The following is a 17776-nucleotide window of genomic DNA, read 5'->3' as shown; positions in this document are numbered from 1 at the left end:
TCTCAAAATTTTCCATCTTTTCATTAACTACTTTTTAAAATAATATGGTTTATTTTTAATCTATTCTGTTTACTTTTGTTATGACATTTAAAAGAAATCATACAAAAATATATATTAATCGTGCGGATTAATAATCCAGGACTCTAAAACCGTGTTGTTTGAAATGATCTTTAGCGTTGTTTCAAACGTCAAGTCCATCGGAGAGATTGAAATTTTGTTCATCTTAGTGCCCTTTTGTATTGATTATAAATGATTGGAGATTAAATAAGTTTCGATTTTTTTGCTTTCCAATCATTACAGTTTTTGCATGGGCTGGTAGGACAGACAGTTTTTTTATGTAATTTTTTGTAAATGATGACTATACTTCCTCTTGACGTTTCCGTATTTTAACTGTATGTCTCACTAGACATGTTGAGAAATGTTTCATGTGAATGCATAAAATTATAAACTGTTTTCTATTAAACTATGGGGAGACAGGTATGAAATTACCTATTATGCATGTTGGCATATTATACATATCTCTTCGTATTGTGAAACTAAAACAACAGGATCTTTTCTTCCTAGTATCTAAGGTTCTCAAATTACAACTTGTTAGTACTGCTTTTTGACTTTTGTCAAATGCGATGGCTCCATATTTTTCCCAAAAATTCACAGCACTTTCTTCAGACATAAGCTCATAAATTGCTAAGTTACCTTCTCTTAATTGATCCACTGTACAACCGACCAATGATGCAAACTCTTTGTTACCCCTATATATTTCACCTGTTCTTCTCCAAAGACAAGCTGGAATACTCATTGATGTGAAGACTCGATCATACGAAAGTAACATTCTCTCAAACCTTTCTTCAATCAGTATCAAATCCATATCTTTTAATGATTTTGCAATGGCTCGAAACGCAGGGCGAATAATAGATAACGGTTTTAAAATACGTAATTTTGATTCTTGATTCATGTACCTATCCATATACAGTTGTAATCTTTTGTACCCTGCTGCGTAGTCATAAGGCTTCAAAAGACCAGCTTCCATCTTTGCGTTAATGACTAACCTTAGCTTTTCTTCAGGTGAAACTTCTGCAACAGGGTCCGCTGCAGTCAGAAAGAAATGCTCATTAGGTGTATTGTTAACACCTAACCTTCTATTTACAGTCGCCTTGTTCTTATTATAGTTGGAGTTTGGAGAGCTATCCAAATCTACACCAGAGTGGAATCTGAATTTTGTTACACCAACTGGGTATCGATACTCTTCAGTATTTTTCTGTGATCGCCTAGGATTTTGATTACTTGCTGAATTTGAAACACTGGTAGTTGATTGATTTACAGGTTCCTTATTTGAAGGTCCTATTTCTGCATTAATGGATCTGGATATTCCTATCTCATTACTTTCGTAATTCGTCGTATTGTCAATGTTTTGGAAGTTAGAGTCGTTCAAGAATATAGGGTCCTCCAACATATTCAAAAAATCATTCAGAGAGCTAAATTCTGAGCCAGCATTCTCTGAAGCAAATTGATTCGTTGGTAAAAATTTGAAGAGGTAGTTGGCGCTTAAGTTACTATCTTGTATTTCAAAATTAGACATATCTGAAGGCAATGCATCAAATCCACCATTAGTTTGCATACCATGTCCCGCAGGTATGAGATTGTTATTGACATTTCCTGAATTTATTGATGATTTATTAAAATTATCGTCATGCATATTAGTGTCATTATTATTTACACTCGGAGACTCACTCACACGGTCATTATCTGACTTCACACACAATACCGATATCTTTCTACTCACACATCTTGAACATGGTCTCTCACCATCACAGGTGACATGAGATCTTTTACAAAACATACACGAAGGGTGTGATCTTTTTCTTCTTTTAGGTTTCACCATTCTAATATAAATTCAGTGCGGTTAGCTGAATTCGCATACAACCAATGCATATATACAAATAAACTCCACGTCTACAGGAAATAATATTTTCCAGAATCGAATCCTCTTGTAATAGACAACACTTTCTATATAATTTATATCGTAAGTTAGTGATCTCCTAAGTCACTTTTATTTTTAATATCAATTTCAAAGCATCGGCTTTAAATATTCAATACAACATTTTTCCAAATTGACTATTAAGAAATCACATAAAGTAAAATTAAGAAATATTTTTAGTAGCCTACTTGAACAATTGATGTTTGATTCTACATTGACTTGAACTTTAGAAATATTCAATGCTTTAAGCGATATTATACAATTGAGTTGTTTCTGGTAGGCCCCTTGGAATATTTAAAACACGAAACATGTTAAGGGTTCAGAGCTGTTCCTTGAAGATACTAAGATCCCAAAATCTTTCGAAGATCTCACGGAATTACAGTTTTGGAAGAATAAGCGTTGATAATTTATTAAAAGGGAAGTGTGTTTTAAGTACTGTGGGGAACAATCATCTATATTCCAAGATAAGACTTTACTCTTCTAATGTTGAAAATACTAATAGTACACCATTTGACACCTCTAAGTTAACAAGAGAAGAGCTCATGAATTTATATAGAACACAGAGAGCCAAAAAGCAAAAGTTTAGGGATAGAACCGTTGCATATTATGCCACAAGCATAGCAGTTGTATTTCTTGGTTTGGCCTATGCTGCCGTTCCGCTTTATAGAGCAATTTGTGCTCGTACTGGGTTTGGTGGTATTCCAATTACAGATAGGCGTAAATTCACAGATGATAAGATGGTCCCAGTTGATAGTGATAAAAGAATTAGAATTTCCTTTACCAGTGAAGTTTCCAAGATGTTGCCATGGAAATTTCAGCCTCAACAACGTGAAGTATATGTTTTACCAGGTGAAACTGCACTTGCTTTCTACAAAGCAAAAAATGAAAGTGACAAAGATATTATAGGTATGGCAACTTACAGTATAACTCCAGGTGGAGCAGCACCATATTTCAACAAAATTCAATGTTTTTGTTTTGAAGAACAAAAATTAGGGAAAGGAGAAGAGGTTGATATGCCTGTTTTCTTCTTCATCGATCCAGATTTTGCAACTGATCCGCAAATGAGAAATATTGACGATATTGTTTTACACTATTCATTTTTTAAAGCACATTATTCAGATGGTGGTGCTGTCAGCGAGAATGATGAACCAATGACAGAGGGACAGAAAGCTCATGCCACTTTGATTGCCCCACCAACTAACTTGGTGATTGATTCAGTAGTAGAAAATGAATAAAGAACCTACATCTTCAATTATATCCCAATCTCAGGCAGTTAATTGTTTGCACTGATAAATATTAAAAAAAAAGTAGTCAGCTATTATATTCCAGACTTTAATCATGTATATAAACTTTTAAAAATTAAGTATTTAATAGCAGTAAAATGGACTTAATTTCCGTTATCTAAAATAAAATAATTGATAGACTAATTATTACTTATTTAATTGTTGTTTTTGCTTCTTAGGTTCATAAATAATCCTTAATGGTAATAGAGGGACTCATTGGCTCAGATGAATCTTTATTTTTTCTGATATTCAAATTGGAAGATGAATTTGAGGTAGCTGTTTCTAGTTTGTTTATGTCATTTAATTTAGGCAGAGGTTCTTGATAGGAATGCAATTTTTGATCATCATCTGAAAATTTAAGTAAAGTTGGTGAGCCAATGCACGATTTATCTGGGGAAAGTGATGGACTACCAACTTGAAGAGATGCAGTACTAATACCAGTATGTGAAGGATCTGTATCTATCGATAGTAATGGTTTTGCAAAAGCTCCATCTTCGCCAGGTTGTTTAGCACTAGAATTAGGATCAACTCTCAAATTCAAAAAGTCATCAGAAAGTGGCATATCTAGGCCAACCTGCGAAGAAGATTTTGAACGTGGTTTTGTCAAATTCTCAGTCAAATAAAGTTTTGCATTTAAATTTAATATTAGTTTTTCAGTCCTTAGATACTCATATATTTTAGTCGCCACTGTCTCATCATCCAATATAATTACAATTCTATTTAAAAATTGTAAAGGTGTGTAATACTGTAAGTTTCTCACAGCTTCTGGAAAATGTTCCTCAAATATAGAACTTTTCAGCTTGGCAGACCAATCAGAGGAAAAGGTAGCCTTTGGTATATCGGTGATTAAGATTTGAGACTTCAATACTGCCATCTTACGCTATGTGTACGCAAAAGCAATACGTATAAAAATCAATTAAAATGTCGAAACAAAAAGAAACCTATATAGAGCACAATTAAGCAGGTGAGGTTATCTTATAACTGGGTGTTCTAAAACTATAAACTACCTATCAGTTTCAATGCAGACCCAACTTATAGTCGACTAGGATACAAGTATAATTTAAATTCGAAAGTTACAATTTATATCTAACTTCTTATCTTAAAGGGTTGCCCTTTTCACTTTTCGATTTATGAAGCTTCCAAGGAATCATAAGAACCTACCTAAGGCGATGCCCGATGCTCATCCGTTATACCATGGTTAAAGACTTCATTATAATTTTAAAATTGAAGAGGCTGGAATAGTGTAAGGATATAAATACCAATATACTGATTTAGGAAGTTTACCTCTAATTGAGTGATGTAACGTTTTACTTTTATATATATATATGTACGTATGTGTACTTATGTATACTATGTAATAACATGCATTATTATACAAAGAACCGTTTATGTGGACGGTGCAAACTACGGGAGAGGTCCTGATGTATATCTATGCCTTTTTCTTTTTGGCAGCTCCTTTCTTGGTAGCTGTGGATGATGCTTTTCTCTTGACAGGTGCTTTTTTCTGCTTGATTAATTTATCTTTCTTTAAATCGTCGTCCTTTCCGTCCTCGGTATCATCAGTTGCTGGTACAGAATCATCTGCATCCACCACGTCTTCAAAATCAGGTTTCACTGTTGTTGTACTACCAGTTGTACTGACACCTGCTCTATAAATGGCAACAGGGTGTGTAGTACTATTGTACTTTCTTGTAAAACCACTCTTAACTGTACTTGGAATTTTTTTCAGTAACAAATCTGTGGATTCAGGTCCGACCATGAATTCCATGATGTAATCCCAATCTTCTTTTGTTAAATAATAATCATCCATCAAAGAAATAACAGATGGTATACCGTCTGATCCATCTTTCAATATCGGATCCAGTAGTCTATGTTTAAATGTTGACATATATTCTAACCTAAGGCTGATCTTATTCGAGGATGTACTTAGACGTGTATGATATTGCAATTCTTGTAATAATCTGTAATACTTATTACGTTTAGAATTTTGGCCCAACCAACCAGTAAAATTAACTCTGCCGGCAAACTGACCGGCAACTTTAGATGAAGGCAGTACCGAGGATAATACAGCGTGTAATGGTAATAAACCCCATAGTTGTTCACTTGAACGAATATTTCTTTCTACAAGATCACCCAAAGATATAGCATCAGCAGCCTGGGCAACTGCTTCCAAATGACTTTCATTCGGTTTTAACACTGACGGTCTTGTACTTAAGTAATTTTCTTGAACCATTAATGGTGTAAAATCAAAATCATCAAAATATAATGCAATTTTATCGTTTAGTGTAAATGTATTAGCCCCTAGATCGGAATATATTCTACCACTTAACATTTGATGAACAATATCAAAAGGCTTTAAAGCTATATTCTTTTCCCAAGATTTTGATATTTCTGAAATATTTGTGTGATCAATATTTTTAGAGGTTTTAGATATTGTTGAAAGTAAATTAATAATTTGTCTTATATCACCTCTAGTAGCTTGGACTAATTTATCAATCACATTAGGATCTAGTTTAAATTTTTCTCTTACTGCAATTGTCATCAATCTTGCTTTTAGACTATTTGCATCAGGTCTTCTAAACTGAACGTCTAAACAAACTCTATCAAATGGCCTCATTTTAGGTTGATTTCTCTCATTACAAATCAAGATCAATGGTGTAGAAGTCTTACGACAGAATTGAGCTAGTATACCCACGCCACCCCTATCACCACCACTCATACCGTCAACTTCATCCATCACAATTACAAATTTTTTACCGTTCACATCATTTACATCATCTTTGTTTTTAAAATAACCAACAACAGACATATTATCAAGGGCGTTCTTAACGCCTGCATTTAACAGTGATTTAGAACGTACATCAGAAGCATTTTGTTCTAAAATATCATAACCTAAGTCTTTAGCAATGAGGTGAGCGGCTGTGGTTTTACCTATACCCGGTGGACCATATAGCATGGCTGCTCTAAAAATACCAGATCCATCTCTACCTGGACTCTTAAAATTTGATGCTTTTGAAGCTTCCCAATTGATTAACCAATTTTTAAGCTTATTAACACTCGATTTATTACCACATATTTGATTCGTATTTGTTGGGGCATATTTGACTGTCCAAAGTTTGTCTTGTTCTCTAATCAAGTCTTCTCTCTTAACAAAATCACCAGATAACCTTGCTTGTTTAATTTTCAATTCCTTCTCTTCAGCCTCTTCAGCCATTTCATTTGCTTCTTTCAACACCCGCGCTTCTTCTTGCTGCTTCTTTAATCTTGCCTTCTCAGCAGCGTCACCATCTCCACCGTCTGCAGGCATACCGGCTATTAATTTCCTGAAACCATCCTCATTGATGGCCTTAACTTTAAGTTGTCTAATTTTTTCTACTTTCTTTGGACCTGCTTCATCACCCAATACAACGAAAGAGGTCTTACCGGATATAGATTTAGTAACCTTCGCACCATATCTTCTTGCTATATTTTCTGCTGCACCACGCTCCATCGTTGGTAGAACACCAGTAAAGACAACAGTTAGTCCTAATAGACAATTATCCTGACCTTCAGGAAAATCACCCTGAGTGCTCACCTCTGAATCACCAGAAATAGCAGCTGCACGAAAATCAAATTTAACATTTTCCTTAATATGAACCTCTGATAAATCAACAGATGGGATTGTAGCCAAAACGTCTGCTGCGGTAACTGATGCATTCGATGATTTATTTTTTACTGGGACCTTAGATGGTGGCTTTTCTTCCTTCTTGATCACTTTATCGATTTGTTTCTTAACAGATGGAGGAGTATCAATTACGATGCTCTCACGTTTAACTGGAGATTTCACTTCAGCAATGTCCAAGTCACTGTCATCGAGATCGATTATATCGATAGTTGTTTTTTTCGTGTCACCACCATCATCGTTCTTCTTCTTCCTGGCAGCACCTTTGGCGTTACCTTTAACAAAAAAGTCAGTAATACTAACCATGTTAAATTAGATCAATCGAACTTTCTAGTCACTTTTATCTATTCGAAATTGATCAATTAGTCAAGTCTTTTAGACTTAAAAGCTTATCACGAGTCAACACTTCAAAGCAATACGCAGAACTAATGTTAATACAAAAATTTCAATAGAACTAGCAGTTGGATCTTCAGTACCAGAACAACACTAATCTGTATGTCTTCTAATATCTTTTCCAAAAGGAATCCATCTTCTTCTATATATATCTTTCACTTTAAATACTATTATAATTTTCATTGAATTTGATTAATAGTAGTTAGTTGGAAAATTTCATTACTACTGAAAAAAACAACATTTGAAGGCTCAACTTTGGAAAATATGATTCCGATTAAGAAGAATTGTTTGTTGTTATTTGAGTGGGTTAGTGGTTGGCCTGACAATTAGAAGAAGGTCGATTATACTGAAGAGTGGTGTCTATTTCATCTTAGCTATTTTATATTGTGAAAGTGCCTTCAATTTGACAGGCTATCGAGTTGTTTAAGTGAGCATAGAAATCAACACGTGCAGAAGTGCATCTGGTTAGTGAAATTGTGACTTAGTTATGGGAAAGAACAAGAAGAAATCTGGTAACAAGAACAACAACAACAATGCTCATGCAAATGATGCTACTGTAGAGGATAAAGAATATGTTGTTGCAGAGGTGGAGCCAGTAGTCGTCGATGCAAACGAGGTCGAATCGGTTAAGGAAGAGGATGGTCAAGATGAAGTTGAAGAGTCAAAGAAGGACAATGAAACTGAAGTCGAATTGTTGAAAGAACAAATAAAAGTCTTACAGAATCAATTAGAGCAAGCAAAGATCCGAAACGATGGTGATCCAGAATCAGTTCCAAGTGAGACTTCTGAAGGTTCCAATGCTGAATTAGAAAAAGTAAAAGAAGAAAGAGACAAGTATGAATCTCAATATAATTCATTGTTAGATAGAATCTCTTCAATGAAGACTATTTTCAGTAACATGAAGGCATCAGAGAAAGAACACGAGGCAACTAAACAACGATTAAGAGAGTTAGAGAAAGAAAATGAAAGCATAAATCAACAGTTGGAAGAATACGAATCTCAAAATTTAAAGATAAAAAATAAGGTTGAAACAATCGAAGGTGAAAAGAAGGAAATGAAGGAAACCATAGCTATTCTAAATAGGGAATTTTCTAGCTTAGAGAATGAATTAGAAGATGCTCAAAGCAGGATAAAAGAATTAGAAAGTGATATCAAAATTTCTAGCAGCTCTAGTTTGCATGAGATATCATCGATAAAGAAGGACAAAGAGCGTTTGTTGACACAAATTGATGAATTGACCTTGTTACTGGACAATAATAAGAAAGATATTAATGATTTAGAAGAGGAGAGGGACAACCTAGCAAATAGCGTGGAAACCTTAAAGAACGAATTACAGAAACAAGAAAGTATAGTTGAGAACTTAGAGAATGAGTTGACTAAACTTGAAGCTGAACATAATAGCTCAGCACAATCTAAGAAAATGGAAATTGCTTCCTTAACAGCTCAATTAGAGACTTCAGTTGAAGAATTATCAAAAACAAACAAGGAATCTGAAGCTCTGCAAAAGAAAATCAAAGATATGGAAGAATCTATTGAAGCCAATAAAAAAATGGAAGAGAAGTTCAAGGAACAAGTTGTTCAGTTAGGTAAACTAAGACATGAGAACGTGATTGTCAATGAGCAATTAACCAAGGCACTAGCAATGATTAAAAAATCCAGCACATCGAACAATGTTGATATAGAATTGATATCAAATTTAATAATCTCATTTGTTACATTACCAAGGGCAGACACCAGAAAATTCGAAGTTTTAGAATTAATTTCCAGTTGTTTGACTTGGGATGACGAAAAGAAAAAACAAGCAGGTCTAATACATTCAAGCATGAAAGATCCTGACCAACCAGCGAGAAAATCCTCAAGAACCCAAGCATTTATCTCCAGATGGACCGAATATCTAGAGAAGGAAAGTGAAAAGGATGTCTGAAGCATGAATCGAGCCCAATCCATTAACAAAATTGTATAAATTGTATAGAAAATAAACAATATAAATCAAAACTTACTGACTATACTCAAATAATTCAACTACATATAAAATCCATTGCTTGTTTCTTTGTTCAAATACCAAATAAATAAACTATTCCATGTTTCTTAACTATGTGTTTTTTCCAACCTTGCGCTTATAACAACAAATGAAACTAAATAGTTACAAATACAACTCATGTTAGAAACTAAATGTTCTCATGTTCACTCTCATCCTGGCTCTTGTAAAAGAAGCAATATAGCTTGTTTGAATAACAAAGTAGTGTTCGAGATTGTATCATTTAATATAATTAATTGACGGATCTTCCCTTTCATTTGCTTCCCAAGAATAGGAGAGTATTCAGAATTCCCAGTTGTAGTCGAACAAGTTTTATAATACGCATATACTCTGTTCAATAACTTTTCGTTTATAGTTAAATAACATTAAAGACTTTAAAAAATGCTAAGAACTACTACTAGAGTGACTTATGTATCCAGATCTTGTATAAGGACTATCAATTCAGAAGCTTACACATCTACAATTATTGGGCTGAAGAAGGATTTAAAACAAGCAATGCTTGCAAAGGATGATGCAAAGAAAACAACGATAAGAAATATCTTAAGCACAGTCAAAAACATGGAATTAGATAATCAAGGAAAAGACTTTAATGAATTAACATTATTTGGTATTTATTCGAAATTGATAAAACAAAGAAAAGACTCAATTGCAGAATTCATTAAAAATGATAGAACTGATTTAGCGTCAAAGGAAGAAACTGAACTAGCTATCATTAACTCATATTTGAAGTTACTCCCTGTAGCATCACAAGAAGAAGTCGATAAGAAAGTAACTGAGTTATTGACTAAAGTGAAATCAGAACAAGGTGACAATGTCCAATTAAAGGAAATATTACGTTCCTTAAACTTCAAAATTTTACAAGTACAATGGAAAACAACCCAGGGGGTCATTGTCCAATCATTAACTAGACACTATAGAGAAATCTTCAACTAGCAATGTCATAGCCATTCATGGTAATCTGTATATAACAACCATCCCTCATCCATCCCTTTAGTAAGTTGCCTTGTTGAAACTGCTTATTTATCCAGCAACCATTGTTGCTGTTCAAGGAGATTCAATCATGTACATAAATATATAATTACAAAAATAAATTTATGTGATCAAATAGTTTACAATAATGAAATGCTTTGCTTGTTTAAACGTTTTATGCACATTTTTGTGACATTTGCCTTATGTATTAAATTGTGACGCTTAATGTCACGAATTAGCAAATGTTTATTAAATGACACATAAAGGTTTCTTTCACGTAACTTCATTCAAAGATGTATAAAAGAGGTTGATATATATATTTATTTTATTTTTATTTATTACTTTTATCTTTGTGATAATTGTTTTATGTTGTTTCATTTGTCTTTTCTCATAAGATCAAATCAATTATTATTATAACTAGAGACCAATCAAAAGTATCTTTTAGTTAAAAAAAATATTTCTATATACTTTTAAGTCAGTATATATTATAACTCCAACAAAACATCAGACGTAATTCTAGAATAATCAATGATATTCAATAAATACGTTCAAGCCATTGTGCTCGCTGCCTTTGTTAGTGGTGCTTACGCTCAAGATTACCTTGTCACTCTGAATGCTGATTCAAATAGTGACACCGTTGGATTTGAGATCAACTCTAATGATGATTTGGGTAGGAATCCATTAGTGGTACATTTAGATAAAAGTAATTTATCACCAGAGATGTTAGAAAAGTTAGGTTCTGTTCCAAACATTGTCTTTGCTGACTTGCCAGATTTACCACAGTTTGTCAACCTGAGAGAGTACATCTCAAAGGATGATAATGGTTTACAAGAATTATTAAAAGGCATTGTCCCCGAATCAAAGAATATTGACTGGAATAATGTTCAAAATAATCAAAAGTATCAAGAATTGGAAGGTGTATTTAATGAATTCTTGAACGATTCTGTAGATTCAAACAAAATGAAGTGGAGGAAAAAGAAATATGAATCTTCAGAATCGTCGGATTACGAACCTACGTACACATCAAAGTATAAACCTTCATATTCGTCTGAATATGAAACTTCAAAATCAACTCACTACCCGACTTCCCATAGTAGCCCACACACCAAGGAAAAGTCTTCCTCAACCACATACCCACATAGTTCTTCGAAAGAAAGCTCAACTTCTCGCCATAGTTCAAATGTCAATCCAACATCGCATACCAGCGAAAGCTATCACAGTGACAAAACTCATACAACTACTTCCCACGTAACCACAACTCACGTAAGTACTGAAGAAAAGAAGACAACTGAACAGAAGACTATTACAACTGCTCATACAACTAAAGTTCCAGTAACCAAAACTACTGAGAAAGAAACCACTTTGACAAAGAGTATAACTAAAAATGGAACGACTAAAGAGATTGTTGTTACGACTAAAGTTCCAGTTACCACCACATATAAGAGTATTTCAACGATCCATGAACAATCTAACAATACATTAACAAAGACAACCACAAGTTGTCCAGAAAAGTCAAGTAGCACTGGAGAGGTTATTTCTAAGACCAAGAAATCAACTACTGCCACACCAACAATGATTAACTATCCACAACCTTCAATTGCAATCAACGGTAACATCACAAATATTACTGGCGGTGGTGAAGAATTCAATAATTCGAATTCTTATTTCAATTTATCAATAAGTTTCTTGATTGCAAGTGTAATTGTTTCATTATTTGTGGCAATTCCATAAACCAAATCAACCATATGAGAAACCGCATCCTCTAAAAATTGCAATTATAATTGCAATATATCTTGAAGTATAATTAGTAACCACTCTAATTGTACAACTTTTAAATTTTTTTTATACAATTAATAATTTAATATAGATAACAAAATCAATTTTACTATTTTCACATTCATTTTAAGCTAACATCATTTTTCTCTATAGGCTAAATAATATAGAGCTTCACTTGTGCATTTCACATTCTTTCAACTATTATAAACGGTTATAAATGCAAATGACAACATGTTTTGCCTTATATACTAATCAAAGGTGTTTCGTATTTCCTTATAATAAAAGTTTCGCGTACTTTAAATATTAAAAACATTAAATTTACATATTTAAGAAACAATAATACGTATTTTATATTAAGCGTAATTATACCATCGAACATCAATTATAAGGGTATCAACCAACCCATTTTAACAATCCATTCACCATGGTAGCAGTATGTGTTTATATGTTGTTTTTTTAAAGTTATTTGCCCCTGCTCAATTGAACTATCCTTACTAACAATAATGTATTACTGTCACATTTTTTTCTTTTAATTAGACTGTCAAAAGAACCGTACGTATAACGACCAGACAACATATTCTAACAGATCTACCTCCTGTAGATAACTTTCCCATGAGGAAATGGAGTATTGAAATACACTTGTTAGATGCTGATAATAAGGAAATTCCAGCAACTATTTTTGACAGAGTCGTTTATCATCTACATCCTACATTTACTAATCCAAATCGTACTTTCAAGGAATCTCCATATACTATCGAAGAGCAAGGTTGGGGTGGGTTCCCTCTGCATATCAGTTTGTTTTTGATAGAGAAAGCCGGCGAAAGAAAGATAACACATGATTTGAACTTTCTACAAGATGAATATACTGCCGACCACGTTATTAGTATTCCATTGAACAAGCCTTTGTTGACTCAAGAATTGGCTAAAAGTGGTATAGTTCCTGAGACTGCAGTTACAACTACTCAAGCTTCTACTAAGAGAAAAGCTGAATCAACAGAGAGCCTGCCAGTGACTACTGCAACTGAACCAAAGGCTAAGAAAGTAAAGACTGCAACTGCTCCTACAGTCAAGGGATCTATTGACTTACAACAATTAGCATTTGGACTAACAAAGTTAAAGGAAGATGACTTGGTTGCAATCGTTCAAATGGTAACAGACAACAAAACTCCAGAGATGGATGTTGTGAATAACGTTGAGGATGGCGAATTCATAATCGATTTATTCAGTTTGCCAGAAAGTTTACTAAAAAGCATTTGGGAATATGTTAAAGAAAACACTAAGTAAGTTCCATTGCATATTGCTATGAGGACGGGAATTTATGAGGTTGTAGCATTAGATTTGATATATATATATATATATATATATGTGTGTATGTATGTATGTATATGAATATCAGTATGTGTATTGTATAACTTTTAAAAAATAATAATTAAAAAAAGGCATAGAAAGCTGTCTATTGTAAATGTCAATAATATACATCCTTGTCAATAACATTGAGTATTATCAAACAATTAAGTATATGCATATTCCAATGAATTATCTGTTTGCTTTCGAAAATGCGATGGTCTTTACAAGTAACCTACACGCTCTTTAAAGAACGGAAATGGCGAAAACATTCTTATATTTTAAAGATGGTCTGTAGACTAAAATGGAGGCAAACTAATTGAATATCAAGCTATGTAGACTTTAATCTAACCAATAATACGCTAAATTGAGAGATAAATAATGGAGATTGTATGTTGGTTTTATTTTTTTGAATTATTACATACCTATCGTGATTTACTAACTGGTCGGTTGGATGAGATTATCAAACATTAATTATAATCTAACGACATGAGCATATAGCCTCACATAAACCTGACGCTAAGAATAAATACTATCAATACTAGGATAAAAGGTCAATATGAAGGGGGGCTTCCTCTGAGACATTGGACAGTTTCATTGACAGTGCTGGATGATAAAAGAAATACAATATATCCAAAAATATTTGATGCAATAACTTTTTATTTACATCCCAGCTTTTCAAACCATACAAGAATTATAAAGAACTATCCTTATACACTCAGTGAAGTAGGCTGGGGTGAATTTGATATAAGAATGAAGGGAACATTTCTTGATGATATCGGAACATTTATTTTAGATCATCCATTACTATTTGACAATACAGAGTATTATATTGATTATGAAATACAAGTTCCATATCATACAAAAAAACTACGCAATGAGTTGATTGGGTTTTTTGCCATTGAATATAATAATACCACCAGGGAGAAGTTAGATGACAAAAAGTTGGTTAATTTGAAGAGAGGTTTGAACAATTTAAAATTATGCACAGAGGATACACTGACAGAAGTAATGGATTTAATTCTAAGCCATCCGGCTGTGCAGAATAGGGTAGAACAGTATCCCAGGACTGAAGATTTTTATATGGATGTGGCTCAGTTTTCAGATGACTTATTGATCCAATTATATGCGTACCTTGAAGAACATGATATTATCAAATTGGATGCAAGAGTATTTAAAGGTACCAATAAATTCAATTATTTATAGTACGGCAGTTTTAAAATAATTGCTGTCATTCTTTGATGATCATTTAGTGTTAAAAACACATATAATATTATTATTACATTTTGCATTTTACAGTTAAACAGTTAAGTTGAAAAACATTACTTATTGCAAATATATATAGGCATGTATAGATGTCAATCAATATTATTTGATAATTTAACATCTTATCAGTTGCAGAGTGTCATTAGAAGGTCTTTACTTCATCTAAAGGTTAGGATCGAACGAAGAAGCGTCACTAGAAGCAGCATTTGAAATGACATTATTACCAAACATGTCATTTTGATTATTATGAACAGTGTTATCTCTGCGTATTTCAGGTAATTTTTCAGGAGTTGATTCAATCGATAACTGTTTTCTTTTTCTATTTAAATTACCAGTAACTTTAGTAAGATACTGTGGTAATGGGTGTCCATTTCTCAAATATTGAATTTTCCAGTTACGAGCTTTGTCTTTAAGTTGAACTTGAGATCTATTCTTCAGATCCTCGGAAAATTTACCACCTGAACCATGATAATCTAAAATCTTTACCCATGATGGACCAAATGCTTTCAAACCTGCAACCAATGCATCTTCTTCGGTTTTAGACCATTTGGACTTTAGTTTCATTACCTTACCAGTTGAGTCTCTTTTAGCAGTTTTTGGAGTAGATATAACACTGCGTGTTTGTTGTTCCAGGTTTTCCATAACACTTACATCATTATTAAAAACATTACTTTCTGATAGCTGGGTAGAATTGTTTGAAACATTTTCATTGGAAAAATTCTCATTAACTAATAAATCTGTATCGTTTTCAATTCCAGCGACAATTTCGTCTACATTTTGTTGAGAGCTTTCAATTTCATTTTCTACTTTTCTTGCCTTTTTTGCTTCAAATTCATTATCAACAAATATAGTTTTATATGGAACAACCCCAATCAATAATTCTGCATTAGTGACCTTCAATACTTGTTCATCAAATTCACTGTTATCTGCGGTCTGTATTGGGTTTTTACTATTACGGTGTTTGGTGCCCCATATAATTAGAGACATATATCTGTCACAATAATCTTTCAAATTGGTTATAAAACTCTTCTCTGAAATCTCTATTTCCAATTTTTTTAAACTAGAAAAGGACATCAAGTTAGCCTTTCTTGTAATGTATCTTTGAACAAACACTCTTTCAAAGGATGTTGTTAAAGTTGGATCAGCCGACGATTTAGTTCTTCTGAGAACCAATTCATTTGTAAAAGTATTAGAAAACAAATTGTTCTCTAGTAGTTCCGATCTTTCATCTTCGCTAACATGATCAAATTTACTAATTTCATTAGACGTCGCTTGTTCATGGCCTGATTCTTTATTTGAATCCTCTTGATTTTGAAATATCAGATTGATATTTGGGTTTTCCGCTCTCTCAGCTCTTAACTTTTCATATCTTACTCTTTTCAACTTCTCAATATAAATTCTTGTCTTTAAATCTAGGTACAGAAGCCATTGCTTTCTCAGTAGTTGTTCATTGATATTAAAAGGAGATTCTTCGAATAAAGTATTTGGAGCAAACACATCTAAGAAATCTTCTTGCAATTTATCAATTTTGAAATTTAAACACCCCAGTACAGTCAAAAAATATATCAGTACATTACACTTTCTGATAGTAGTAATAATATCTTTTTCGAAAGTCTTTAATAAAACCAAAGTCGGAGAGTCCTGATACCACATATCTTTCACTATGTGTTTTGGTTCTAAAATCTTAAATTCACCAACATCGTTATCGATTCCATACACTCTCAAGATCTCAATGAAAATTGTCAATAAACTATGGAAACTTTTGATTGCCATTGGAATCCTTGAATTCACATTTCTTGGATTAAAAAGCAGATACGTTTCTGAATTAAAGGAATCCGATGATATAATAGATAGCAGTTGATTTGAAACATTATCCAAGGAAGACAACGTACTGATGGAAACTCTTACATCCACGGGAAAGTCATCTATCAGATCACCTAGGGTATCCGCATTCATGGGTGTATTGTAAGCTTTAGCCATGGCGACAGTAAATAATATCAGTAATGTGTTTATCGAGATGCCAATTTGATCTGAGATGCTTTCCAAATATTTACAATTGGTTCTCCTTATAACTTTTCTCTAAAATCTGATACGAATAGAGAATTATTGTCCACATATTAAATGTGTGCACTCGAACATCACATAACTGTCTTTAATGACTCTATCAGTAAATAAACATCTAGGCATCATCTCAATGATTACACTTATCACAGTGACTTAGTCCTAATTCAGTAAACCTGGCATAGGTTTAGGTTTAACAATTTCGACTTATTGTTTTTCGATGTTAAACCTAAATCTCAACCCGATTGTTGTTTAGGCAGGAAACAGTTTTATCTAGGCAGGGTGCAGACAGAGCGCGAGCAGGGTGTCAGCCCAGGAGCACGCTAGGGTTCTGTCTAGACTTGGTGGAGCCAGGCTAGGGTTTCTGCCTGGAGCCACCGCCATCCTAGGCTGGTTCAAGGACTGTTCTTGCGGAGGTGGAGGGAAGGTGGAGCTCCAATGTGTTGATTGGTAAAAGTGGTGGAGATCATTGTTATTATTGCTGTTGTAATTACATGATTGCTAGCTGTGTTATACGATCAGTTTAGCCTTTAATAGTTCAGCAGTTTCATCTCTAATGACCATGTATGGTATGGTTTATGTTATTGAACCGTCCATACAGAGAACCAGATTTTACCCGAACTGTAACAACATCAAAGGAAGAAATTTGCTTAAGCCCTTTAGCAATTTAGACCTGATGGCTACTTCTGATTTATTAAATTCGGTTCAACAATAAGTTATATTACACACTAGTTAAGGAACCTTCTAATATATCACATCTAATTGATCAAGCGCATTGCAATAATCTTTTTTCACTCCGCCAAGTTTTCAGTTCTGAGACTTATATGTATCTCTCAAACGATTTTAATTTATAATATTCGGAGGGTTTTAGTCAAGAAAAGAATAGTTTCCATTATACTTATACTCACATTAACAGAAAGCTTAACTAGGTTACTATTGCGCTGGCTCTAAAGAGTTTATATCGTCGCCAAGTTTTACATCAAAATTCCTATTTTATTGCAATATTTTTA

At 33.4% G+C, this 17776-nt stretch overlaps 10 protein-coding genes across 10 annotated transcripts; 6 read left to right on the top strand and 4 right to left on the bottom strand.

The window, feature by feature from the left end:
• Window positions 1–463: 463 nt before the first annotated feature.
• On the bottom strand, window positions 464–1879 carry RDS2 (gluconeogenesis transcription factor RDS2; the record flags this gene model as incomplete). Its single annotated transcript, XM_003686193.1, has 1 exon — window positions 464–1879. The coding sequence occupies one exon, from the start codon at window positions 1877–1879 to the stop codon at window positions 464–466; it is 1416 nt and encodes a 471-aa protein (XP_003686241.1).
• Window positions 1880–2283: 404 nt separating this feature from the next.
• On the top strand, window positions 2284–3210 carry COX11 (Cox11p; the record flags this gene model as incomplete). The annotated part of the gene is made up of 1 exon (XM_003686192.1): window positions 2284–3210. One exon carries the CDS (start codon window positions 2284–2286, stop codon window positions 3208–3210), a length of 927 nt encoding a protein of 308 aa, XP_003686240.1.
• A 229-nt stretch (window positions 3211–3439) lies between these two features.
• TPHA0F03240 (uncharacterized protein) lies at window positions 3440–4132 on the bottom strand (the record flags this gene model as incomplete). Its single annotated transcript, XM_003686191.1, has 1 exon — window positions 3440–4132. One exon carries the CDS (start codon window positions 4130–4132, stop codon window positions 3440–3442), a length of 693 nt encoding a protein of 230 aa, XP_003686239.1.
• A 555-nt stretch (window positions 4133–4687) lies between these two features.
• Window positions 4688–7225, bottom strand: RFC1 (replication factor C subunit 1; the record flags this gene model as incomplete). The annotated part of the gene is made up of 1 exon (XM_003686190.1): window positions 4688–7225. One exon carries the CDS (start codon window positions 7223–7225, stop codon window positions 4688–4690), a length of 2538 nt encoding a protein of 845 aa, XP_003686238.1.
• Window positions 7226–7799: 574 nt separating this feature from the next.
• RUD3 (Rud3p) lies at window positions 7800–9236 on the top strand (the record flags this gene model as incomplete). Its single annotated transcript, XM_003686189.1, has 1 exon — window positions 7800–9236. One exon carries the CDS (start codon window positions 7800–7802, stop codon window positions 9234–9236), a length of 1437 nt encoding a protein of 478 aa, XP_003686237.1.
• A 495-nt stretch (window positions 9237–9731) lies between these two features.
• AIM41 (Aim41p) lies at window positions 9732–10283 on the top strand (the record flags this gene model as incomplete). The annotated part of the gene is made up of 1 exon (XM_003686188.1): window positions 9732–10283. The coding sequence occupies one exon, from the start codon at window positions 9732–9734 to the stop codon at window positions 10281–10283; it is 552 nt and encodes a 183-aa protein (XP_003686236.1).
• Window positions 10284–10847: 564 nt separating this feature from the next.
• On the top strand, window positions 10848–12050 carry TPHA0F03200 (uncharacterized protein; the record flags this gene model as incomplete). The annotated part of the gene is made up of 1 exon (XM_003686187.1): window positions 10848–12050. One exon carries the CDS (start codon window positions 10848–10850, stop codon window positions 12048–12050), a length of 1203 nt encoding a protein of 400 aa, XP_003686235.1.
• Window positions 12051–12519: 469 nt separating this feature from the next.
• Window positions 12520–13379, top strand: TPHA0F03190 (uncharacterized protein; the record flags this gene model as incomplete). The annotated part of the gene is made up of 2 exons (XM_003686186.1): window positions 12520–12528; window positions 12633–13379. 2 exons carry the CDS (start codon window positions 12520–12522, stop codon window positions 13377–13379), a joined length of 756 nt encoding a protein of 251 aa, XP_003686234.1.
• A 441-nt stretch (window positions 13380–13820) lies between these two features.
• SAS5 (Sas5p) lies at window positions 13821–14645 on the top strand (the record flags this gene model as incomplete). The annotated part of the gene is made up of 2 exons (XM_003686185.1): window positions 13821–13829; window positions 13941–14645. 2 exons carry the CDS (start codon window positions 13821–13823, stop codon window positions 14643–14645), a joined length of 714 nt encoding a protein of 237 aa, XP_003686233.1.
• A 222-nt stretch (window positions 14646–14867) lies between these two features.
• On the bottom strand, window positions 14868–16685 carry TPHA0F03170 (telomere repeat binding factor family protein; the record flags this gene model as incomplete). The annotated part of the gene is made up of 1 exon (XM_003686184.1): window positions 14868–16685. The coding sequence occupies one exon, from the start codon at window positions 16683–16685 to the stop codon at window positions 14868–14870; it is 1818 nt and encodes a 605-aa protein (XP_003686232.1).
• Window positions 16686–17776: the final 1091 nt, after the last annotated feature.

The sequence above is a fragment of the Tetrapisispora phaffii genome, chromosome 6 (genome assembly GCF_000236905.1).
Source record: "Tetrapisispora phaffii CBS 4417 chromosome 6, complete genome".
In the NCBI taxonomy this organism is placed as follows: Eukaryota; Fungi; Ascomycota; class Saccharomycetes; order Saccharomycetales; family Saccharomycetaceae; genus Tetrapisispora; species Tetrapisispora phaffii.
The sequence above is the reverse complement of the archived record's forward strand: the minus strand, read 5'-3'. Positions and strand labels throughout refer to the sequence as shown.